The sequence below is a fragment of the Caretta caretta genome, chromosome 9 (genome assembly GCF_965140235.1).
Source record: "Caretta caretta isolate rCarCar2 chromosome 9, rCarCar1.hap1, whole genome shotgun sequence".
Classification (NCBI taxonomy): Eukaryota; Metazoa; Chordata; order Testudines; family Cheloniidae; genus Caretta; species Caretta caretta.
This window is the reverse complement of record NC_134214.1, coordinates 27,095,801-27,122,754: the sequence shown is the minus strand read 5'-3', so window position 1 is coordinate 27,122,754 and position 26,954 is coordinate 27,095,801. Positions and strand designations below refer to the sequence as shown.

Here is a 26,954-nt window from a genome sequence, read left to right as displayed (position 1 = left end):
TGACAAGCTGAAAAAAATAACAGAAGTCGGCACCTCGAGGTCTCTGGTTGGAAGCTGAATCTAGAGAAATTCAAACTAGTGATACGGCAGTATTTTGAAAAATTCTTAACCATTGGAACAACTTACCTAGGGACTGTCACAAAGTCTTTAAATCACTATTGGCTATCTGACTAAAATGATATGCTATAGCTCAGAAGTTATGGGCCTGATGCAGAACTTACTGGGTAAGGTTCTCTGGCCTGCGTTGTGCAGGAGATCAGACTAGATGATGATAATGGTCCCTTCTGGCATTCCAAATCTATTGGTCTGTGAATGCTTATCTCCACTTCCCTCTCACCACCTCCACTAAATGGACAAGTGTCAGAGGTGAGAACGGAAGCAGGTACATTTTAAGCTAAAAGTGCTGCTTGATGTTTAGAGCTGGGGGAGATATTTTTCCATTGTGACATACAAGTTCTTCCCATTAACATGACATGCCTGCCAGGAGAATGTTTCTTTCACATTTGGAGCAGCAGAGAGAAGTCAGCTTTAAATTTTCAGACTGAACATTTCTCCCATGAAGTTAGCGATGGATTGATAATGCTTCCGAAAATTCTGCTATGGTGTCACCATTATTCAAACACTAATAAATGAACTTTGTGTACATAGTTCTACCATTCTGCTTACTCAAATATATCTTTATGTTCCCATTCACATGCCTTTGGCTTTGTAAGGCATATCTTCAAATCACTGTGCACGGTTTTGTTGTAGGTTTCCCACTGTCAACCATTTTGATGCTTTCCACAGAATGTGTTTTAGCATTCCTTGGACAGTTTCACTATATGTGCATTTAGATGCAGGGCCTGATTTGTAAACGCCTTTAGACACCGAAAGATGCATATATGCACCTAGGGGGATTTTCAAAAGCATCTAACTCCTAGAGTTAGGTGTTCACCCGCCTCGTTAAATTTTCAAAAGCACCTAATCACCTTGAGTAAAACTGGCTTGTAGTAATTTAACACCTCTTTCAGGGCTTATGTTGAGTTACACGATTATTTCTAGAAATTAAATGGAAGTTAGTAATTATGTTTGGTTGTAAATTCATTAAAGTATTAAACAAATTTTCAGAAACAGGAGATTGCTTAGGCATCTAATGCAGAACCAATTTAAATAAACCTACCAGGTTTAAAGGTAAATGCAGTGTAAAGGATTTAGCAGATAATGCTTGATGCTTTTTTTAAAAGAAAAAATCCTATAGATGCTAAAGCTCAATGTGCCTTCTTGAATTTATGGCAGATTTTCAAACTTGGGTGCATGAACTTAAGCACCTAGCTTTAGTTGTGGCAGAGCAGGTTGTCTGGTGGACCAGGAGTTTGTCCATTACTGTTTACATTCCAAGTTTTTTGGGACAGGGACCATTTTCTACTATATGTTTGTACAGCACCTAGCTCTATATGGCCCTAGTGCTGATGGGACGTTGGGATATGACTGGAATATAAATGTTAAATAATATGGTGTTAAATGGATAGTCTGGGGAACAGAAATAGGAAGTACAGGGAGTGTGAGAGAAAACACACAGTGGTTAAATAATTTTAATTAACCAGTTACCTCTACTAGATTCCCCATTGTTCTTTGGATCTTTAGCTTAAGTAATGATCCAGGCAGGATCATTATTATTTTTATTTGATTAGACAAAATAGCTTTTAAAGCAAACAAGAAATTACCTACAGCCAAATAAGAATGGTTAGGTAACAGTTTAGTGTCAAAACCTGAACTCAACATGGGATGTTACATCTTTTAGTGATAATAAATCAGTTTAATTCATTCAGCACCTTATCACAATCTTCTTACAAAGGCAAGCTTCCATGTGACTTCAGTACCAGTCTGAGCAGGTGATTTGTTGGTACTAACATGGAACTGTGGATCCTTTCTTAATTCCTATCAGGTTTATCTACCAATGGAATGATGGCATGGCTCATGTCAGTTCAACCAAACAGTTCTACAGTCGAATCTAGAACTTTAAACAAGCTACTTAATTATCAAAGAATGTTAATTCAGTTCAAAATTACCTTGCGAAGGAGATACTCGCAGCCAAGCATTGTCACTTGTGCATGTGCACGACTATCACACATTAAACAAAAACAAAATATGCAGGTAATAAAGTAGAAAAGCATCAAAATTCTCTAGAATGTGTCCCATACTGCCAGCTCTTATACCACTTTATCCCAAAGATTCAAATTGTGATAAATATCTAGCTTGCAAGCCAATTGAAAGCTCCTTCCCTCTTTGAAGCTGTTAGTTCTTTTGACCAAAATCAGCCTCAAAAATCCCACAGAAAGACTCAAGGTTTCTTGCAGTAACTCTTGCTGCAGGGAAGCACAACTTTCTCTGCTAAATAGTACTAGATTTAATTAGCGTAATGAGTTTCCCCAGCTTCAGTGCTCCATTACTTTTGATATAGCATAATTTCTAGACAATAACAAGACTAGTTGTTAACAGAAGGGTCAGTCTCACTGGCCAGGCAATAACAGATCTATTCAATCTCTCTCATCCAGATGTTTGGGCTTCAGGGCACGATGTATTGAACAACACAGAATTTTGTACATTTTTCTGCTGGGTCCTCTTTTTGGCAAAGCTGATGTGGACTAATCAGAAACTGATCCATGGTTCTGATAAAGATTTGAAATGTCCAGCCAGAATCTGATGTGTCCTTTCTCAACATCCAGTGAGAAAACAGGGTGTCTCCTTTATGGCTTCTTGCAACTTGCAAATTCCAGTGTCTTTGTGCAAAAATCTCATGTCGTAGCAGTTTTTGTAAGATATGTTGAACCATATGCTGAAAACCTGCTCGTTTAGCTGCAGTCAGTAAATCTCTCATACAAGTTACTTTCTGTGGGCCCATTTGCAGTGTGATCTTTTGGCCAAATTTGCATGACTCCATCCTCTTTCCCTCACCCACTTTTGAACTTTGAACAGAATCTTTATGTAAAGTCTCATCACACTCCTTGATGGTTTTGTCCATGTTTAGTAGCTCACCCTGCACCAATATAAAGTCATTTGACCCATTTGTTGTTGTTTGTATTACTGTAGCGCTAGGACCCCTAATTATGGACCAGGACACGTTATGCTAGGTGTTGTGCTTGGTCAAACCCTAAAAGGAAATAACAATGAAAGAAGTCAAAACAGCTGTACACACTTCTGCAACACTACAGTCCCTGAACTTCAGTGGCAAGGTGAGGGAGTCCTGCCTATGAAATGATTCTAGTCTGCATGACATACCAAACATATGGTTGATCAGGGCTTATAAAACTTTCCGTGATTCAGCTCAAAGATTTACACCTCACATTGTCTTCTCTAACATGCCATTTGAATGTCTCAGTTTGTTTCATGCAAAATAAATACCCCATTAGATATTATCATTACATATTTTTTTATATAGTGTGACAAAGTTCCTCCTCTGTCTTGGTGGGTCCTGTGCTTATTGGCGGATTTGCTCGCCTCAGAGGTTCACGGCAGCCCTCAGTTTGCATTTATACACAAAAGCAAGAAGCCTGGGAAACAAGCAGGGAGAACTGGAAGTCCTGGCACAGTCAAGGAATTATGATGTGATTGGAATAACAGAGACTTGGTGGGATAACTCACGTGACTGGAGTACTGTCATGGATGGATATAAACTGTTCAGGAAGGACAGGCAGGGCAGAAAAGGTGGGGGAGTTGCACTGTATGTAAGAGAGCAGTATGACTGCTCGAAGCTCCGGTATGAAACTGCAGAAAAACCTGAGAGTCTCTGGATTAAGTTTAGAAGTGTGAGCAACAAGGGTGATGTTGTGGTGGGAGTCTGCTATAGACCACCGGACCAGGGGGATGAGGTGGACGGGCTTTCTTCCGGCAACTCACGGAAGTTACTAGATCTCAGGCCCTGGTTCTCATGGGAAACTTCAATCACCCTGATATCTGCTGGGAGAGCAATACAGCTGTGTATAGACAATCCAGGAAGTTTTTGGAAAGTGTAGGGGACAATTTCCTGGTGCAAGTGCTGGAGGAACCAACTAGGGGCAGAGCTCTTCTCGACCTGCTGCTCACAAACTGGGAAGAATTAGCTGGGGAAGCAAAAGTGGATGGGAACCTGGGAGGCAGTGACCATGAGATGGTCGAGTTCAGGATCCTGACACAAGGAAGAAATGAGAGCAGCAGAATATGGACCCTGGACTTCAGAAAAGCAGACTTTGGCTCCATCAGGGAACTGATGGGCAGGATCCCCTGGGAGAATAACATGAGGGGGAAAGGAGTCCAGGAGAGCTGGCTGTATTTTAAAGAATCCTTATTGAGGTTACAGGGACAAACCATCCCAATGTGTAGAAAGAATAGTAAATATGGCAGGCGACCAGCTTGGCTTAACAGTGAAATCCTTGCTGATCTTAAACACAAAAAAGAAGCTTACAAGAAGTGGAAGATTGGACAAATGACCAGGAAGAGTATAAAAATATTGCTCGGGCATGCAGGAGTGAAATCAGGAAGGCCAAATCACACTTGGAGTTGCAGCTAGCAAGAGATGTTAAGAGTAACAAGAAGGGTTTCTTCAGGTATGTTAGCAACAAGAAGAAAGTCAAGGAAAGTGTGGGCCCCTTACTGAATGAGGGAGGCAGCCTAGTGACAGAGGATGTGGAAAAAGCTAATGTACTGAATGCTTTTTTTGCCTCTGTCTTCACGAACAAGGTCAGCTCCCAGACTACTGCACTGGGCAGCACAGCATGGGGAGGAGGTGACCAGCCCTCTGTGGACAAAGAAGTTGTTCGGGACTATTTAGAAAAGCTGGAGAAGCACAAGTCCATGGGGCCAGATGCTCTGCATCCGAGAGTGCTAAAGGAGTTGGCGAATGTGATTCCAGAGCCATTGGCCATTATCTTTGAAAACTCACGGCAATCGGGGGAGGTCCCGGACAACTGGAAAAAGGCTAATGTAGTGCCCATCTTTAAAAAAGGGAAGAAGGAGGATCTGGGGAACTACGGGTCAGTCAGCCTCACCTCATTCCCTGGAAAAATCATGGAGCAGGTCCTCAAGGAATCAGTTCTGAAGCACTTAGAGGAGAGGAAAGTGATCAGGAACAGTCAGCATGGATTCATAGAATCATAGAATCATAGAATATAAGGGTTGGAAGGGACCCCAGAAGGTCATCTAGTCCAACCCCCTGCTCAAAGCAGGACCAATTCCCAGTTAAATCATCCCAGCCAGGGCTTTGTCAAGCCTGACCTTAAAAACCTCTAAGGAAGGAGATTCTACCACCTCCCTAGGTAACGCATTCCAGTGTTTCACCACCCTCATAGTGAAAAAGTTTTTCCTAATATCCAATCTAAACCTCCCCCACTGCAGCTTGAGCTTGATTCACCAAGGGCAAATCATGCCTGACTAATCTAATTGCCTTCTATGATGAGATAACTGACTCTGTGGATGAGGGGAAAGCAGTGGATGTGTTATTCCTTGACTTTAGCAAAACTTTTGACACAGTCTCCCACAGCATTCTTGCCAGCAAGTTAAAGAAGTATGGGCTGGATGAATGGACTATAAGGTGGATAGAACGCTGGCTAGATTGTCGGGCTCAACGGGTAGTGATCAATGGCTCCATGTCTAGTTGGCAGCTGGTATCAAGTGGAGTGCCCCAAGGGTCGGTCCTGGAGCCGGTTTTGTTCAATATCTTCATTAATGATCTGGAGGATGGCGTGGATTGCACTCTCAGCAAGTTTGCAGATGACACTAAACTGGGAGGAGTGGTAGATACGCTGGAGGGTAGGGATAGGATACAGAGGGCCCTAGACAAATTAGAGGATTGGGCCAAAAGAAATCTGATGAGGTTCAACAAGAACAAGGGCAGAGTCCTGCACTTAGGACAGAAGAATTCCATGCACCGCTACAGACTAGGGAGTGAATGGCTAGGCAGCAGTTCTGCAGAAAAGGACCTAAGGGTTACAGTGGACAAGAAGCTGGATATGAGTCAACAGTGTGCCCTTGTTGCCAAGAAGGCCAATGGCATTTTGGGATGTATAAGTAGGGGCATTGCCAGCAGATCGAGGGACGTGATCGTCACAATAGGTATAGATCACATTTCTATTTAAAATTGACAGCATGGTCCAGACTGCTTGCGTACTTCTATGGTTGCCTAGGCCACAAACTGAAATGAAGCGTCCTCAAATTGAAGAGCTCTATTAAGAATACTTCGATAGCTTTAATCTTTTGATACAGTTTTTTAAATCTTAATTGTCATCTTTCAGGATTATATCTTGTGAAACTGTAACAAATATAATAATGTGATCTACTCTGTTATTAATTTAGTCTGTTACTAATGTAAAGTATACAAAATAGGAAAAAGGGTAACAGAAGAAGTTACATCATAATTTTGCAAAAGTTTGTGGTTGACTAGCTAATTAGCTGCTGGCATTACTCAATCTCCTGGGTGTGAAAAATAGAAGCAGAATGTGCTGTTTGATTATCTTTTTTTAAAAACTCTGACACCTGTTTTATGCCAAAAATTCTGGGCTATGCATGAATTTATATAACATCTTTGTTATTAATAAGCTCCATATTTTCTGTGTTGCAACTGCAAAAGTATATCCACAGTTTGGTTTTTAATTGCATTAGTGGAATCTGGGCCTACTTGTTGACGAAGGCCCTTGGCAAATGTTGTGCTATCTTTTTCACTCATTCTGTGTTCCTTTCTGATATAGCTTTTACTGCAACATATTTATTCCGATTTGCAATTGCATTTAAGAAATTACACTTCAGACCTATACCTTGCCAATGAGAAATTTAGCTGAAACACATTTTTGAAGTTTGCTCAAGAAATTAAGGTATTAATTTCAATTAAATGGAGTTAACACATTTAACTGGTTACACCCATTAGAGAATTCTCAAAGCTGATACTTGAGTCGTGGAGACTTTTGTTTGAAACTTCAGTTAGGTTTAAACATCCTCAGATAGTGATAAGAATAAAGCAATCAAGTTTTGGTGAGCCACATCTGAGGTTTTGTTTTGGATCCATCACTCTTAATTACACCTTTAGCTTTTAGTACAGGGAGGAAAAATGTAAAGGCACACACTACCCTCTCCCTGGTGATAGAACCCATGGGAGAAGAGAGAGCTCCAGAAACTCCATTTGGCTCACCTTGCGGAGATCTTGATGCATGCTCTCAACAATGGGAGAGATTTGAGAATGGGAGAGAGAGAAGGTTTAGCCTCTTAATCCTGCAGATCCTCTGGACCAAATGGAAAAGGAAGCTGGAAACCTGCAGAGTACCAGCTGTTCTGTTGTGTTGCTCAACCTCCTCAGAATTTCTGGCAGCGTAGCTCCCTCAGAGGAAATGCACTCATTGCCTCTACTTGATTGGCATGTTCAACTGCCCATCTTGAGAGAATAGCAGATGCTTAGGGGACAGCATAAGCTTCAGAGAGGAGGAAAATGCCACAAAGAGACCATTGCCCAGTTTCTGCTCAGACCTCTCTCTGAAACCCTCCAGAGGCCCTGCAGTACGGAGTTGGTTGGCATAGGTGTACTTCTGTGGGTCACAGTGAGTGAAGCAGTATGAAGTTAAGGAACCACTATTTCTCCTCTGCTACTGTTCTGGTGTTTTTTATCCATTTTAATGTTATTTGCTCCAGTGGAATGAAGCAAAGAGCTCTTAAATATGAAGTCTGTGGGCAGATTTAAAAAATAAACTGACTATAACCTGAGACGCATATGATCTTTCTGAATTCTACTCTAAATACAATTCACAACAAGGCCTTGCATTTCTATACAGCTTTCTCCATCAGCTTTAATTCTGCATTTTAACTAATTCTTTATAATTCTGGGGTTTAACATAGCATCAAATAAACGTCTACCTTTTTAAAAAGGTGTCACTGGAGAACACTCTTTTGAAAATTAAAGTTTATTAAAAATCCAACAAAGGTACCTCTTCATGTGTATTTTACCACTGGCAGAATCCTAGAAATTAAAGACAGAAAAGTCCTGTTATGTGATCTTATTCAATCCATCTGCCAACACGGTATTGCTTTCTTCAATACTCCTGAGCTTTGTTAAATGATTTGGATTAAACCCATCCAATTATTGAAAACCATATCTTACTATTAAATCAGAATATGTGATGGTGGATCCTTGGGTCTATTTAGTAACCTTAAAATGTGAATCTAAAATAGCTCCACAAACATCAGTGAAGCTGCATGGATTTATGTTTGTAGTAATTGAGATCAAACTCTGGCTTGCTGGGCTAAATTCAACAGTGACTTAAATAGTGATGCAAAAGTTGCATGTGTGGTGTAAATTGATTGTAAATGTGTAAGTGGCAAAAGTGTCACTTGCACAAAATGCCAGATCTGTGTACCTGTAAAATGAGTAACTTACATTTGAGGATGTGGAAGTTGCTGTGTAGCAGGAAAAGTAACAACCTGAGGGTATAACAACATTGGAGAGGCCTTCATTCTGCCAGAGGGATGCTTTTTCTGTGACACTTCTCTTCAGTCCCCTTTGCACATAAGTTACTCATTTTGCACATCCAAGTTAGTATAAATGACACTATTTTATTGCTTACACCCAAATTCTGTATGTCACTGCCAAATGTGGCCTGTTACCTACTTGCAGGTTACTTGGGTATCATCAGTAATTGGTGTCTAGTTTTACTAATACTAGAACTATGGTGATGTGAAAAGGAGTACTTGTGGCACCTTAGAGACTAACCAATTTATTTGAGCATGAGCTTTCGTGAGCTACAGCTCACTTCATCAGATGTATACTGTGGAAACTGCAGCAGACTTTATATACACACAGAGAATATGAAACAATACCTCCTCCCACCCCACTGTCCTGCTGGTAATAGCTTATCTAAAGTGATCAACAGGTGGGCCATTTCCAGCACAAATCCAGGTTTTCTCACCCTCCACCCCCCCCACACAAATTCACTCTCCTGCTGGTGCTAGCCCATCCAAAGTGACAACTCTTTACATAATCAAGTCGGGCTATTTCCTGCATAGATCCAGGTTTTCTCACATCCCCCCCACCCCCCATACACACACAAACTCACTCTCCTGCTGGTAATAGCTCATCTAAACTGACCACTCTCCAAGTTTAAATCCAAAAAGGATTGCCAAACTTCCCTTGGGGCCAAGGTCAATGAAGCACTTGTCATTCCTGTGAAACAGGTCATGGAAGGCAGTTCCATTTTCAGGAGATGCAGAGAGCCAGGAGGGTTCATGGTCTCCAAAATTGTAGCCCACCTACTCCCCCTAAAATGATGATGTTGCAAGTAACATTTGCAGTAGGAAACTCTTGGAGTTTCTTCTCTTCTCCAGCCCCTTCTTGTGGGAGTTTCTCATAATATGGAAAATCTGATCCAGATTACATAGACTAAATTATATAAAGTAGTGCTACCTACCAAAAGGATAGTCAGTTATTAAAATATAAATCCAATAAGTGAGAGGAGAGAACAAAGTGAAAGAGAATAAGGAAAAATACTGACAAACTGCACTTCTGGTCACACAACTGCACAACCACCACCCCTGGGTCAATGAAAACAAGATGGAGGAAGGGAACCTCTATATAATTCTTAGCATGAGTTCTGCTTTCCAGATCATATATTACACTTTCACAATAAACTGCAAATTCTGCTACTTGCATGTAGCATGATTATGGGGGACACCATTTTCCAAAGTTTAGTAATGAAGGAGACAGTTAACTCACAACTAAGTTATTGCTAGCTGTCTCAGTGGCAATTAGAACTACACTGTAATGGCCACAAATCATTAATAATACTCACTTTATGGTCCAGACTATATTCGGGTCCTTCAGCTGAGAGAAAATACCAATAACTCATTGCCAAAATGTGCTACAATTTCAGGGAGCTGGCACATGATATGGAGACAGCATAATAATCACTCCACATAACTGAGATCAGAATCTGGCCCAATGTCTCTCCCTCAGCCGCCCCCTCAGAATCACTTGTGATAAGCCTTGTATGATAACGCTTAGATAGTGTCTAATTCTAAAAGAGGCTGACTTTAATTTCAGAAGCTGAATCCCTGATTTGCTTGCCAACCACTGTGGCATTGCTCTGTTATTCCATTGCTCATGTTTCATAATCTCATCATGTTCTTGCTAAACATTTTAAAGCAACATAAGAACTAGGTTTCAATATTTTTAAAACCCAGAGTTCCACTGGAAGGGGGGGGTAGGGAGGAAAAGCAAGTGGAAGAAGAAACAAGCCAGAGAAAACACAAGACAGATTTTTTAAATAAACTTATATCCTCTCTGTTTACACTGTGCATTCAGAAACAGCACAGAGGAAACTTTACATCTGCTGTACCTGAATGTTTGATTTTGGAGAGATTAGTTGTAGGATGTGTGTGTCAAACACAATGAAGAGTAAACAGGAATGCTATAGCTGTGACTGACATAAATACTTTGACAATTTATTATTTGTGAAATCCCTGGCTTCTGAACTGAGATGTTAGACTGGTAGTGAGCAAAGAATGTGAAATATCCTGTGCTTACCACTGACCACTTCAGCTGGAGAAACCTGTTTGTTTTTTCAAAAGACGTGTGACATAACTGAGCTACTGCAGAAAATTCAGAATGTTTACATTTATATTCATGTGGTATGGCAGAGAAAGGGAAACATCATGACTGTGGCCTTTCCCCAACTGTTACACCAGTGCTGTTACACCCTTATCAGTCCCAAGCCTTAGATGAGCTGGATAAATTTCATTCCCTCTGTCCATCTGGGATGGCAGTTCTGCTGGCACTTTTCAGCAGGATAAGGAATAACTCTGGTGTCTAGATATTTCTATCAAAATCTACTGAACTGGCTTATAAAAATGGAAAGTAAATTATCTTACCCTTCTGAGGAATGGAATAGAATACTAAGTAGCTGATGCATTCATTATCCCAGACAGAATTGGAAAAGTGACAGAATAATGGGGAAAGGGCACACAGGTCTACTGTGATGTATATTAGAGATGTTTCGGATCTTATTATTCATGCCCTGTGGTTGGCAGACTACTTAAATCAGGCAAAGAGAGCATTACACTAAAGGCAACATTGAATCAGCACCACAGGTAGCGTTCAGACAGTGGTTCTCTGCAGGACTGGGGAGAAAAAATCCTGTGTATAACACATGATTGGCAAGGCAGAAATAGAATGCTGAAACAGAGTCAGCCTGGCTGTCATGAGCTTTGTCCCAGCATATAACCTTACAGGAGTTACACATGGAAACATAGTGAAGAATCACATAATTCTTTGCAGTACTAACGATATATATATTTCTAAAATCAACTTCTAAAGGCTTTTCAAATGTTCTAGAAACATTACCATACACGTACTTTAACTCTCTGAACTAGCAGCAAGAATGCTGTGACCTAAACTTGCATTTCATCACTAGATTCAACCACCTCTTTCAGAAGATTAGATATAACATCTAAAGAACAGCAAGGGCATACATAATACTGTGTACACTTTTCTAAAAGTGTACACAGGGAGAATTTTAGGGTTGTTCTCCCTCAAAGGTTGGGTCTCCAAAATCCTCCCGGCTTTTGAAGCCATTTAACTGAATGTGAAAGAAATAATGTATTGTCTAAGATTGAGAGAGGACATACACCAATCCCATAACTAGATACCCACAGACCTTCAAAGCAATGATAAAGGTGATGTGTGCTGAAAAGTATGTAGTTCACCTGCTGGGTTTAACTATCCTTGCACCAAAATGAAGAGAGTGTTTTCAGATAAAACATTTTATCAACAAATGCCAATTTGTGAAACCCAAAACTTTTTGTGGAAATGGAAAGGTTTTGGCAAAAAAAAAAAAAAAAGTTGGGAAGGTTTCTCAGATCCAGGATGTAATTCCTGGTCAAAACAGGAAGGAGAGAGAGTGACCCCTAGGTACCCAATAGCCCAGTGGTAAGGTTGTTCCCATGAGATATGGAAGAGACAGGGTCAAGTCCCTATTCTGCCTCATTTGGAGCAGGGACTTGAATGTATGTGTCTCACACAGAGAGTTTTGTTCTGCACCAAAACAAAAACAAAAGAAACCTCCCAATTTTTCATGCAATGAAATCCTTGTTTTCCTAGTTAGGAGTAAACTTTAGTCCTTCATATCTGCTTTCCAAGACCATGCGGAATAGCTCTGTATATTCACAGAAGATGTGTTCCAACTGGAAAGCCACCCAAACTCACAGGAAGTACGCTGTGAAGGCAGACTGCTCCTCAGCATCTCTCTATGCCACAGTGATTGTGCTACGGACATTTTGTGGGAACCCCCAGAGAGGGGGTGAACTACAGAAGAAGCAGTGAAATTAGCCCAACTTTCCCTTGAACTGGTGGCAGAATTTTAACAAGACATTCCTATAAGACCCCAAGTGTCTCTTCTAGCATGTTGCCGCTCTCCCTACCTCCACCTGTGTAGGAAAACATCTATACAGAGAAGCTTCAGTGGTGTCTGGTAACAAGGGGAGCATAATTATATGGCTCCCAATACCATAACATCTGAACTCCCCACAGTCTAATCTATTTATCCTCACAACACCCTGGGGAGTTAGGGAACTTCTTTATTCCCCTTTTCACAGACTGGGAACTGAGGCACAGAGACGCTAAGCATCACAAGAAGACTGGTGGAGCAAGAAGTTAAACTTGGTACTCCTGAGTCCTAGGGTAGTGCCCTAAGCACTGGAGCATCCTGCCTCCCTGCTTTTCCCAGCTAAGAACAACATGCCCTCCCTTTTGGCAAACGTTGGTATCCACCAAACCAGAGGCATATCCACCATCATGAAGTCCTTCATTCTTAATTTCCTCCTGTTGTGGGGAACAGAGACTATTTCAAACATTTGGCAGTTACTGATTTATTGTTAACCAAAAATTAACCAAAAAGCGTCATAGATTTTAAGATGATTGTGATGTACTAGTTAGTACTGCACTATATCCTGGTCTTCTACTTGCTCCTGCAATGGAACCTCAGGGGCAGCCCCCGCAGCAACAGCAGCTCGTACTCCTATTACTCCTGAGGCCCCCAGTGGCACAGATCCATTAATTAGCAGTTTGACTTTAAGCAAGGTTGATATAGTTTCTAATTATTAGATCCATATAATCAGCGGAGGATGAAGTCCATTGCTGACCACTGTCAGCTGTACCATTAAAACAAACAAACAAACAAAAAAAACAAAAAAACCCCAAACCAAGACCATAATAGCATGTTGCCTGCTTTCAGATATCTGGAAGCTATGGATATTTTTAGATCCAATGCCAGTTCTGTTTGGTTTGTATTGTTAAGTTACTCTTTTGCTGTGTCATTGTCCATAAAGTTTTTGTGTTTGCATGTAATAAAAAAGACAGTGCTGGTTCTGGGCAGTTAAGTAAGTCAGAGAGATTTATGGTTCGGAATTTCATTTTAAACACTCCTGGGGGTTGAAACTGTCCTAACAGATAAGCTTCCAAGAGCTATTTAAAATCTATTTACAGAATGTTTGGAGGGAGAAAGAATGTGGGCTGATATGTTTCAGGCACTGTGGGATGCTGGTAGTGAAAGGTTATCTACTGGATCTTCTGTTTCTGTTCATCTGCATTCCTAATAACAGCAGTAGTGTTCCCTCTCCCCTAATATGAATCTACAAAGCATGGAATGTTCCCACACGGGTAAGATCCAAAGGCAGCAGCTCCTTTATGACGATTGCTGCAGAATACTGTATGTATTAATAAGGAAGGGCTACTTTTGATGGAGCGATTGAGTGAACTAGCCTCTTTGTCTCTCCACCCAGAGGGAATTTCTTCTCCTGTCAGAGAAGGTATGGCTTCATTTAAAATTCCTATGCCTTTTGGGTATGGAGGAGAGAGCCACCAAAAGTCTCCCTATAAATTTCCTGCTGCTACCTCAGGAAGGAGAAAAGGCTTCCACTGGCTACATCTTCCCTCTTATCCTGTTGGCATAGAAGGCCCATCTCACTTGTAATTTGTTTGTTTTTGTATTGATTCATGTGGTATTTTTGTGCATTGCTACAGAAATGAAGGTATAAAACATGTAATACATGTAGACAAAATAAAATAAATATGCAGGACCATATTGTACCATCATTTTTTAAGCAGAACTACAATGAAATCAGTAAAGAGTTTCCCTTCATAACTGATGGTATAAAATGTCCCATGCTAATTAATATTCAAATGAAAGATTTGAGTTCAGTTTATTGTACATCCATTTTTGCCATTACAAGACACCATGAAAAGACAAACCATTTAAAATCAATATTTAAAAACAGAACGGCTGCTTTGATAGGGGTGTGTGTGTGGTGGTTGTTTTTGTGTTTTTTTTTTTAATTATCTAATTCTTAGGACAGTGATTTCCAGCCAGTGCCTAACAGTACTTGTCCTTCCATGTTTTGGGAGTAGGTGTCTGATCCTGGGGTCTCAAAAGGGCACAAATGAATACCAGACATCAGTCCAGTTCCAAGATCAACTCAAATCGTTGCTTTGTTTTGGGGCTGCAACAGCGCCAAACAGGCTGCTCCAGCAGACCAGGCTGCCGGGAGCACATCAGCATTCTAGCCACACCACCTTCACCCTAAAAGTCCAGCTCCTGCTCTCTGTCTTAATGGTAATATGCTTGTGCGCTGAGTGCTGGGGTTCTCTCTCTGCCCACCTTCCATTCAGTTATGAGTTTTGGAAGAGCCTAAGTTCTAATACAGATGACAGCTCAAAAAAGAGATGGGGGAAATAGTGGGCAGTGGGTGGTGCACCTGGGGACCTAGTATGGCAAACTGATACAGTGGCTCAAAAAAGTTGGCAACCACTAGTTTAGAGAATGAATTCAGTGGGAGAAGGATTAATGGCAAAACTCCTATTGACTTAAATAAATCAAAGGACGGCCCTTATTGTACATAGCCTGTACTGTACAGGTAGGATTCAGTCTATACTTGATGTACTGATGTTAAAACTTACTTTGTTTTCATTTCCTTTGACTTTAGGCTGAGTTTGCTGAGTGGCTGGGTCTGGTGCACTACATGGAAGTTCTGATGATGATCACAAGTATAGAGTATATTGCACCAATATCAGATGAAAATGTGACTGTCACTGACACAAAATTTAACAATGTTCCAGTCCGTTTGTATGTACCCAGGAAGCAATCCAGTGGGCTGAAAAGGGCAGTGATTTACATTCATGGTGGAGGCTGGTGTGTAGGAGGCTCAGGTAAGTCCAAGGACCTCTTCTTTTCACTAACAAGAGTCTTGTACAAAAGGTCTCACCTACTGTTGTAAGGTGTTAGTTTTTTGTATACGATATTGCCTTCTAGTCACTGGCCCACAAAAATGATAAGGGACCTGCTACTAATCACAGTTGTAATAGCTCACTTGTAGCTCAGGTGACACAGGTCAATGTCTTTTGAGGAGAAGAATAAAGGTTCTAGTTCCACATTCCTGTGTATATGATCACATAAATCTTATCTGCAGCACATGGATTTGTTACACTAAAAAACAGGAGAAAGGAGCAAGAACGGGAATAGCCAGGCCCCTCATAAGAGAGAAGAACATCTAAATGGGGAAGTCAGGTGCCTCCCAAAGGAGGAAATCCCTATGAAAGGCTGACCCACAGATGGGACAGTGCTCATGGTGGAGCCTTATGGGGAGGGAGAAGTGTCCATCACAAGGGAGGGACTGAGTTTCTCTTGGGTTAACTGTGAGTGATGGGTGAGTGTTCATGGGAATGGGCTGAGTGCAGAGGAGAGAAGTGTCCTGGAGTCATCGGGATCTCACAGGGGAAAGCGCAGAGACAACGCAAGGGAAAGGAATGGGAGGTAGAGAAGAGCTCTGGCTACCAGATGCTTCTCCACATGATTCTGCTGTCTCCAGAGGAGGAGAGGGAAAGCAACCACCATCCTCTCTGACAACCTAGAGGGCAATCTGGTATCTTTTGCCACCTAAAGTGTATTTTGATTGGCCCAGATCCTAAGATTCCCCATGCCTTTTAAGAATGACCATAGAGAGAAAATGGGAAGAAATCAAATGGTGCAATGCAGAGGTTGTTAGGCCCTTATGATTACTTTACAACTTCTGATAGAAGGTACATATTCAGAATGCCAGAATTAGGAAGCATACCTAACAAGTGAATGTGTAGTATATATTGGAGGGTCCCCTTTTCCTCACGAGAAGACAGAGTTATGCATTAACTTATATGTTACGTTTCTTTCACCACTGAGGGTGATTTTAGTACTCTGCGTGTAGGAAAGGCCTGAATTAAGAGATCATTTTCAGAAATTAGAGCAAGAGCCCTGTCTGTCTTGTGTTTTCACTGGCAGGGAAAATGTGTTACAAAAAAAAAGAGAAAAGAAGTTGTTACTGCACTCGCTTCTTCAGGTACCACTGCATTAATTGTATTTCTCCATGTCCGTCATGGTTCCCCTGGGGTGCTATGTTATATAAATAAGTCCAAACCACATGTGTAATTTAAAAGGGTCTCTTCCATTTAGGGAAATCTTTTCCTATCAGTTCGGCATTTCTGATGCTGTGCATTCTCCTGGAAGAAGGAAAAGTAGATCTCTTTTGTTTCAGTTTGCTATTGGAGACTATCTCCCTGCTTGTTTTTGCTTAGTCTTCTTCCACATTACTTCCAACAAGGCATTTTAAAATGTTTTAATTTTTTGTGCTGTGCGTTTGCTAGTATTATTTAATTGGAATGATTTCTCTTGTCTCTCACACTCACACCCAGTCATGTTTTCCCTCATCGCAAACATTGTCTGCTTCTTCTTAATGTACTTTATAATCATTTATTACAGTCATTAAATTACCATTTTAGGATGAGCAGCCAAACTAGCATCACAAACAAAAGCATCTATGGCTTAAATTCCTAATGATCACTAAATAGCTTACCTTGCATTGCTCCCTGTGTACTAGGGAGGGTGGTTGCTAGTCTGCCAGAGACTTAGACAAATTTCTCATCTCTAACACACATGCAACCCCTTTAATTTCAGCATGGTTGCACACATGTGACTGAGAGATAAATCTGCTCCTCCTCAGTGTAATTTTCATTCCTTTTTTGTCTGTCATAAAATCCAAGCTTTCATGAGTTTAAATAATACATTGCTCTTTCATGGATGTCGTCTTGGATAGTGTTCAAGCAACAGTTGAATCATTTGTTTACTTTGTGCTTCTCGATAAAGTTGATTGTACAACAGTTGAATTGCATTGCTGTGAAGGCACTGAACTGTGGAGATTTTGGAAAGGGACCAGAGGACTTCTGCCAAGAGAAATGTGGAGCTGTTTACTTATTTGTGTATAAGTGCAATCAAATATACTTTAAGTGACTTATTTCATTTCAGCCATGGAGCCCTATGACCTCCTGTCAAGATGGACGGCAAACGAGCTAAATGCTGTTGTCATATCAGTCGAGTAAGAGCGATTCTGTTTCTAGACTGAATTAGGGGTTGGGATAAATGATCCTTTGTTTACTATATATTTGTGTTTTGGGGGTGTGTTTTATGTGGTTAACGATAATTACTTGCAAACAAAAACTGCAAAGATTTTAAGAGTGAACACTCTCCTGGTGGTGGTGCGTCGGTATTCTTTTGTGAGGGGGGTGGGTAGCTGAACTTCTGCTCTGTACCCTGTGCAAGGATAATCCCTACTTCTCCAGATGTGCCCAGCCCATAGTTATAGGCACTTTCTATTTAGGACAAATCTTCCCTGCAAAAAAGTGAACAGACAAGAGCCAAGTCCTGCAGATCCCTTTCCAAGGAATAGGTGAGGAAGGAAAAGAGCAGCACCTTTCCTGAATGCTTTCCCTTCTCCTTCCAGAGGGCCTGATCCAAAGCAGCTCATTCAAATAGCTGGAAAGACTTGCATGGAATCCACACCTTTATAATGCCATTACAAAGTGAAATTAAATTATGTTGGCTTGTGCAGGGGGGAGGTAGGGTTGCCAATTTGGTAATATTTAAAAACTGGACACTCTCCAGCCCCACCTCTTCCACCCCAGGCCCTGCCCCAGTCCACTCCTCTTTTCCCTTCCCCCTCATCGCTTGCTGCTTTTCCCCCTCCTACCTGCATGCCCCACTCTCCTCCTGGGTCAGGAGAGACACCCCTGCAGAGCCAGGGCTCGGAGCTGCAGCTGCCCAATCCACATAGGAGGCAGCCCCGGCTGAGCAGGGGCAGGTGCGGGTGATGACCCAGTGCCTCCCCACCTCCCTCTCCCACAGTAACCAGACTTTGGGTGTCTGGTCAGTGGAGCTGACTAGACGCTGTCAGGTTCCCTTTTCGACCAGACATTCTGGTTGAAAACTGGGCACCTGGCCACCCTAGGGTGATGATGGGATAAGCTGATTTTCAATTAGCTCAGTATTTTATTTAGTTGTGTCTTTGTCTATTAAAAAGAATGGGTCCATGTTCAACAGGCATATACAATATGGGGGAAAATCAGCTAAAGTTTGGAAGCCATTTTTTGCACCTTTTAAAAGGCATTTGAAGCTGCTCTGTTTCTCCTTTTTCATTTTTATAACTTTGAAATATACAGTTTGATTTTATTTAGAAAATTGCGACTCCCCATTTTAACCAAGTTCACACCAGGAATAGATTTTTTTATAGCTGAATTCTATATCCTTGAAGCAAGAGATTTATCACAGGAACTCCATTACTAGGGTGTTGGGCATAGTAGAAAAGCCTACACCCAGATCACTCATTTCTGCAGAAAAGTTCATGGGAAGTATTGCAGAGGAAGGAAGTTTCCATGATCTGCTTACTGAGTCTCTCCCCACTACACTTGCCAGGCTGGTGCAGGGGAGTGCAACATGGCATTTCCCTCCCCAAAAAAAGACTGCAATGGCAACCCCAAACTTGATTAAACCCCCATGTATTCATGTGAATCTCTAGAAATCTGCAAGCGGCCAGTGCTATCTGTGTGGAGGCCCTGTGCTCTGTAATAGGTCTGACCCAGGCAGTACCCCACCCCTGTTCTTGGCAGTGCACATCCATTATATTTAATGGTATAAGTAAAGCAAAAGAATGGACATACCAGATCAGATCAATAATCCATCTAGCTCATTATCCTATCTTCAGACACTGGTCAGTACCAGAGACTTCAGAGGGAATGAACAGAACCGGGCAATTATCACATGATCCATCCCCTGTTGTCCAGTCCCAGCATCTGACAGTCAGAAGCTTAGGGACACCCAGAGCTTGGGTTTCCATCCCTGACTATTTTGGCCAATAGCCATTGATGGATCTATCCTCCATTAACTCATCTAATTCTTTATTGATCCCAGTTGTACTTTTGGCCTTCACAACATTCCCAGCAATGAGTTCCACAGGTTGACTGTCGGTTGTGAAGCAGTACTTCCTTTTGTTTTAAACCTGCTGCCTGTTAATTTCATTGAGTGACTTCTGGTTCTTGTGTGCTGTGAAGGGGTAAATAACACTTTCACTTTCTCCACACCATTCATGACTTTATAAATCTCTTTCATTTCCCTCCTTAGTCCTCTTTTCCAAGCTGAAAAGTCCCAGTCTTTTTAAACTCTCCTCATATGGAAACTGATCCATACCCCTACTAGTTTTTGTTGTCATTCTCTGTACTCTTTCCAATTCTAATATATCTTTGTTGAGCTGGAGTTACCAGAACTGCATGCAGTATTCAGTGTGTGGGTGTATCATGGCTTTGTATAATGGCCTTATGATATTTTCTGTCCTATTGTCGATCCCGGTCCTAATGGTTCCAAACATTCTGTTTGCTTTTTTGACTGCCTCTGCACATTGAGCAGATGTTTGCAGAGAATTTTCCACAATGACTCCAAGATCTTTCTTGACTGGTAATAGCTAATTCAGACTCCATCATTTTGTATGTATAGTGGGGATTATATTTTCCAATGTGCCTTACTTTGCATTTATCAACATTGAATTTCATCTGTCATTTTGTTTCCCAGTCACCCAGTTTTGTGGGATCCTTTTGTAACTCTTCACCATCTGTTTTGGACATAGGCTGTCATATGTAATTACTTGAGATAGTTATGTAACTATACAATACCAATGCACCCACAGAACCCAAGGCATGTGCATCTTTTTGAAAAAGATTGCCCATAGGAAATTCATTATTAATTGTCAAACATGGATTTTATTTTCAGATCACCATCCAAATGTTACTATCAGAGAGCCATTTGTAATGCTGAGCAAACCACTGATGACCATGGATGGCCTAATTACAGAAAACCTGCAGTACTGTGTATTAAGCACACAATAATGCAAACAATTGAAGACTACTTCTAGGATTGCCATTGTTTCCATACCCACCTCTTTGCAACAGGAAATTGGCTTGGCACACCAGACTCCACTGTAGTAATTACATTGTCTTGTAAAACTAACATTAAATTAACAGGCACTCCATTAGATTGTTAAAACTCATGTTAATCGCCTTATACTGTGAATCAAGGTTTCCCAGGCACCAACCCCAACTGTCAGCCATGGTGATGTGGCTGTTCATCAACCAAGGGATTAAGTTTTCCTCCACAAATACCCTATTTTTCTTTTAAAATACTCTGGATAAGAAATGAAGGGCTGGGACATTAAATTTGAAAGAGAGCAGGAGTAGGGAGAACAACAGTGTCAAGGTTCCTCCCCCACTCTGAACTCTAGGGTACAGATGTGGGGACCTGCATGAAAAACCTCCTAAGCTTATCTTTACCAGCTTAGGTCAAAACTTCCCCAAGGTACAAAATATTCCCCCCGTTGTCCTTGGACTGGCCGCTACCACCACCAAACTAATACTGGTTACTGGGGAAGAGCTGTTTGGACGCGTCTTTCCCCCCAAAATACTTCCCAAAACCTTGCACCCCACTTCCTGGACAAGGTTTGGTAAAAGCCTCACCAATTTGCCTAGGTGACTACAGACCCAGACCCTTGGATCTTAAGAACAATGAACAATCCTCCCAACACTTGCACCCCCCTTTTCCTGGGAAATGTTGGATAAAAAGCCTCACCAATTTGCATAGGTGACCACAGACCCAAACCCTTGGATCTGAGAACAATGAAAAAGCATTCAGTTTCTTACAAGAAGACTTTTAATAAAAATAGAAGTAAATAGAAATGAAGAAATCCCCCCTGTAAAATCAGGATGGTAGATATCTTACAGGGTAATTAGATTCAAAAACATAGAGAACCCCTCTAGGCAAAACCTTAAGTTACAAAAAAGATACACAGACAGAAATAGTTATTCTATTCAGCACAATGCTTTTCTCAGCCATTTAAAGAAATCATAATCTAACACATACTTAGCTAGATTACTTACTAAAAGTTCTAAGACTCCATTCCTGGTCTATCCCCGGCCAAGACGACTACAGACAGACACAGACCCGTTGTTTCTCTCCCTCCTCCCAGCTTTTGAAAGTATCTTGTCTCCTCATTGGTCATTTTGGTCAGGTGCCAGCAAGGTTACCTTTAGCTTCTTAACCCTTTACAGGTGAGAGGAGCTTTCCCCTGGCCAGGAGGGATTTCAAAGGGGTTTACCCTTCCCTTTATTTTTATGACAGCACTGCTCTGATAGGACAGCATTTTACCCTGTGTTCCTGGATGCACTCCAGGGAAAGGATGCAAAGAGGCTCTTTGCTTTTTGCACACCTCTGCATGCAGGTGAGCAGGATTAGAGGAAGCAATAGGAAGGAATGTATCCACCAATGATCTGTCACCCCAAGAGCCACAGCCAGGCAGCTTGAAGGTTTCCACTGCACATATGCTGCAGGCACTCACAAAATTATTTGTGCTGACTGTCTCTTTTAAGATCTGGACTAAGACTCAGTACACAGCCCATTCGACCAGGGCTCTTCTGAGCCATACTATCAATAGGCTGTCTCAGGGACTCACCATGGCACCAGCACCATTCATTCCCCGCCCCCCACCTAATTTCTAAAACGTCTTTAAAAATGTAAAATACTTTGAATAGTGACAATGGAAAATGGTGCCTTCTTACACAACAAATCTGTTATCTGTGTGTATGTTCAGAGCCCCATCTGCTAACTTTAGTGACTGAAATAAATTTTTTGCTGATTTTTTTTTTTTTGCCTTCTGGGCCACAGTCTGGAAATAAATACATTCTCCCCACCCAACTACTTGAACATAATGCATCCCTGCCCAGGACCTAGCCTGTCCTTCTGGTGTCTTCAGTGATGGACGAGTAGAGTGTTTCACAGTATTTTATGCATTTGGCTAGTTGTCTACTTGGGACAGAGTTGTGCTTTAACTCCCAATAGTGGCTTCATCATTCATGAACTTTGTTTAAATCAGTAATCACCCAGAGGTGATGGGATTTTTCTCCATGTTTTCTGTAGCAGCACAATTATTGTAATGAGTGATATATGCTGATATGCAATTATTTTCATTACACAGATCTGTAGAACAGTAACAATGCAATGATTACATTTACATAGCATTAGAATGTTCTCAAAATATGCGGGGCGGGGGGGGGAATTTCTTTAATCACAATAACACCAAACCAATCATATTTAGTAGTACTTCTTACCACAACCCCTGGAACAGAGAGAGCATGATCAAAGTGAAACAAATCATTGTATATATTGTAGTCAGCTGGTAATTGCATAACAATTGAAGTTCATGGCTAATTTTGAATACATTAGGGCAATAACTACCAGGACCAGGATTTGTTTATATCTTCAGTGGAATGGAAGGAGAGAAAAGCCCCACTGGCAAAATATTGCCATTTCAACTAACTCTGATGAAAACTTCATAGATTCATAGAATCTCAGGGTTGGAAGGGACCTCGGGAGGTCATCTAGTCCAACCCCCTGCTCAAAGCAGGACCAATCCCCAATTTTTGCCCCAGATCCCTAAATGGCCCCCTCAAGGACTGAACTCACAACCCTGGGTTTAGCAGGCCAATGCTCAAACCACTGAGCTCTACACGTGACCCCCAACGAACAAATTTCAACCTTTTAGTGTCAGGTTGAAAAAAAAAATAGGTGGAAATGGTAAAATTTTGCTACTGGAATAATTGTGTGAATTTTCATGAAGATTAGCATCTTTAAAACGTGTTTGTTTTGCCAAGCAGCTCCAGCTAGCCCATTTGTTTTTCTTCCCCAAAGGTACAGATTAGCACCTCTGCATCATTTTCCGGTTCAGTTCGAAGACGTGTACGCTGTCGTGAAGTTCTTCCTCCAAACCAGCGTTCTCGCACGCTATGGGGTGGACCCAAATCGGGTCTGTGTTTCAGGAGACAGTGCAGGAGGCAACTTAGCTGCAGCAGTGGCACAGCAGGTAGGTTGTTCATATTTTACAGATCTAGAGAGTCGTTCCGCTCATTTTCCTTACCGGGGTAATTGAGCAAAATAGCTCCTAAATTTAAACATCTTAAGTATCTCTGTTCATTAAAGAAAAATATGCCTCCCCGTTAGTTTTCATCTCTATTTACGCTGGTGTCGGTGAGAGCTGAATCAGACATAAGTGGGTAGATAGAAAACATCAGTTCTCAGGTTGGTGACTGTGGTTTTTGTATCTCAGATTGAACAACCTGCCTCAGCGCAATTTACTTGAGTTGCTCTTATTAGTGCTGCCACTTGATAACACTATAGCAGTTACAGATAAACCCTGTAGCTGATGTCACAACGTGCTTGGGGGGCGCCTTCCAAATCTGCATACCCCCGGAGAAAAAAGCTCTACTTAATAATATAATAATTAGTCTCATCTCAAATCGTGCAGCCCTTATTCAGGTGAAACCCCATGTAATGGGGACTTTTTAAAAAAAATTGCAGAATTTGGTCCATTTTGATTAAAGTGCTGCTGCAAAAGGTGATTAAATGTTAGTAACTGGTCAGTATAGTACAGGCTTGTAAGCAGGTTGTTCTGTTTAGTTAAGATATTCTGTACTGAAGTGAAGATGTTACTGCCCTGAGAAGAAATTATTTATATTTTGTAATGTTGCTGCTTTGCTAATCTTCCAAGTTCCTGGTGGTCAGTACAGCCGGGAGAAGGCTAGGATGACATTTAAACAACCACGATGTTGAATTCATTTCATATACTTTCATTTTGTTCTCCATGTGTTAAGGATGCATGAAAGCTCAATTATTAGAGCCCTAAATCTCTCCTCAGATTTAATAAGACAGAGTGGCTAAAGCTTATGTGGTGCAAAATAATTAATGAAGTCTCAAAAGTCTGTGCTTCATAAATCATGGATAGCATTTTTTTACTAGTTAGAAATGCACCAGTGACTTCAAATTAATGCCCTTTAAAGAAGAACATTTTCAGATGTATTATTTTCATTAAGCGCAAGAAAGAATATGGAACTATTTCTTTAATTAGCACTTTACATAGGAAAACCATTAATGTCATTCAAGATATTCTCAGAGCTTTTATACAACAATGTAGTCTTGGGTGACCTTCCTATGAACTTATGCTTTTTATTAATCTGTTTTATTTTGCTTATACTGTAAAATAAACATATTCCGTTTCTTATAGGATCTTCAGTCACTGTCAGGGAACTGAAACTTTTAATTGATTGTGTAAACATTTTAATTTTTACAGCTGCTAGATGACCTGGAAGTTAAAGCTAAACTTAAGATCCAAGCTTTACTTTACCCTGCTCTTCAGACCCTTGATCTGGATTTGCCCTCCTATAAAGAAAATGAGAACAAGCCGATTCTGCCCAAGTCATTGATGGTCAGATTCTGGAGTGAATACTTTACTACTGATGTCTCTCTTAAAGAAGCTATGGCTTCCAATAGACATGTTCCTGCAGAATCAAGCCATTTGTTTAGGTTTGTAAACTGGAGCAATTTGCTGCCTGAAAAGTTTAAAAAGGATCATGTTTATGCCAGCCCCATTTATGGAAGTTCCAGGCTTGGAAAAAAATATCCAGGATTTCTGGATCCAAGGGCAGCACCACTCTTGGCTGATGATACCAAGTTATTTGGCTTACCTGTGACATATATCCTCACGTGTCAACATGATGTCTTGAGGGATGATGGAATCATGTATGTCTCACGACTTAGGAAAGTAGGCATTGAAGTAATACATGACCACATTGAGGATGCAATTCATGGGGCTCTAATGTTTATTACAAGTCCAACTGATTTAGCTCTAGGACATAGAGTAGCAAATAAATATATTGAGTGGTTAAATATGAACTTATAAAGTAAAAGAGGGTATTTAATGCATTTGGCTCTTATTCACTGGGTCTGTATTTGGGAAGAAAAGGGTCCCTGTTGAACATTGTGGATGTGAAAATGCCATACTGAAACTATACATTTCTCTACAATGTTTGGGTTCAGGTTGGCTTCTTGCCTACTCTGGCAGGTGACTTAGGCTGTCTCTAATCTAAGTGCTCTTTCATCACTGGGATAAAAAATCCAAGTACACTCGCCCTTACTGCCATCAGTTACTAGCCTTGAATTTCTCTACACAAGAATACAAGTTCCCCTGCCCCAGATCTTTTTTACATCTAACTACCACTCCCCACTCTGCCCCCTTCCTTCCTCTTTCCATTCTATAGGTTCTGCTGCTGACTTATCACAGCAAATCATACTCCCCAAAGTGTCTTTATCTTTCAATACTTCTCTATTACAATCCATGCCTCATAAGCCTGCATGTGTGCTGGCCCATCTTAGTGTCCTTCCCCCGGCCCTTGAATGGATATCAGTGGGATCACTTAACAATAGAATGTTTGTTGTAGCCTATTTAATCTCATCAGTGGTGGTCAGTTCCCATAGTCATCAGTGAGAAACGAGTCTGAGGTACAAGGGAAGGGTGGAGACAAATGGCAGTTCAGGGACCAAATTCCATGGCTGAGGTAAGGAAACAATTTTGTCTAAGCCTGAGAAGCCTTTGTGGCTGGCACTTGTGTGGGTATGTTTCTCCTCTAGGCAGCATTCAAGGAAGCAGTTGAAAACATAACTGAATTTGAATGGCTGTGAATATGACAGCTGTTATAAATATGTAATTAGGTTTTGGTGCCGTTATTAGACTTTGTCTAATCACATTCATTAACTTTTTTGTTTACTGCAAAAATAAAGTGTAATTTAACCGCATTGGATACTGTATCATCAAAACAAATAAAACGCTGAAGATTACAACCTTGCAATAACACCATTTTATGGCTTGTGTTTCTCTTATTACTCATTATATGGTAAGCCTTATGATTTTAAGTTAGCTGAACTTATTCCATTTGTATAGCACATTTTAAAATCTAGGCTTAGACATGATATGGACTCAAACAAGACACAAATCTCAGTCAGTCTATATTGCATGAATAGGCTTTAACACAAACATAAATATTTTGTACATTAAAAATAGTGTCCTAAAGGTTTTGGAATCATGAAAAGTCACAACCCTGAGTTTTTGTTTGTTTGTACATGTGGCATCCATTTGAATATTTATTGATTTTGATGTGCTGGTAACATGCTGTATTTTCTCCCTAAGAAAAACACACGATCTTCAAGAAGTCAACATTTTTACAGCTATGTATAAAAACAGAATGTGTGTGCAATGATTATCATATTTTCCTTAATTTTTCATTATTGTTATCAAAATTAAACTTGCCTTTGAATCCACCACGATGTACTGTACGTCTTTCAAACTTTGCATTTACAGAAGATTATAAAGAAGCTCACTTTGCATAGATAAAAATAATCAATATAACCAGTTTGGGACAAATCCTATTAGATGATGGACCTCCAGTACTGATTTCAATAGAGTTGTGGTGCTCAGCACCAGGGCTTTGGAGCTGTGCTCCGGCTCCGCTCCCACTCCAGGCAAAAACCTGCAGCTCCACTGCTCTGGAGCTGCTCCATGCTCCAAAGCCCTGCTCAGCACCTCTTAACCATCATGACTCTTGAGGACGCTTATCTCTTCTGAAAGAAAAGTGGTTAAGAAGATTTCCTTTTATCAACAACAAAAAGAAAGTGCTGGGAGCCTGGGATTAAATATGAATTATACTAGGTTCAGAGCTGGAACCTTGCCTGTATTTGGAGAAATGT

General features: G+C 40.9%; 1 protein-coding gene across 5 annotated transcripts in view; it reads left to right on the top strand.

Moving 5' to 3' along the window:
• LOC125642936 (arylacetamide deacetylase) overlaps positions 1–26,528 on the top strand; it is a 112,857-nt gene extending 86,329 nt beyond the window's left edge. For 3 of the 5 annotated variants that reach the window (XM_048864897.2, XM_048864898.2, XM_075132180.1), the window contains exons 2-5: positions 14,965–15,187; positions 17,313–17,382; positions 23,070–23,241; positions 24,505–26,528. In XM_048864897.2, coding sequence (XP_048720854.1) covers positions 14,965–15,187; positions 17,313–17,382; positions 23,070–23,241; positions 24,505–25,113 — 1,074 coding nt within the window. In that variant the 3' untranslated portion in view covers positions 25,114–26,528. Of the gene's footprint in view, positions 1–13,659; positions 13,792–14,512; positions 14,595–14,964; positions 15,188–17,312; positions 17,383–23,069; positions 23,242–24,504 lie in introns of those variants that run through there. The other 2 variants (XM_075132182.1, XM_075132181.1) reach the window with 2 other exon arrangements.
• Positions 26,529–26,954: the final 426 nt, after the last annotated feature.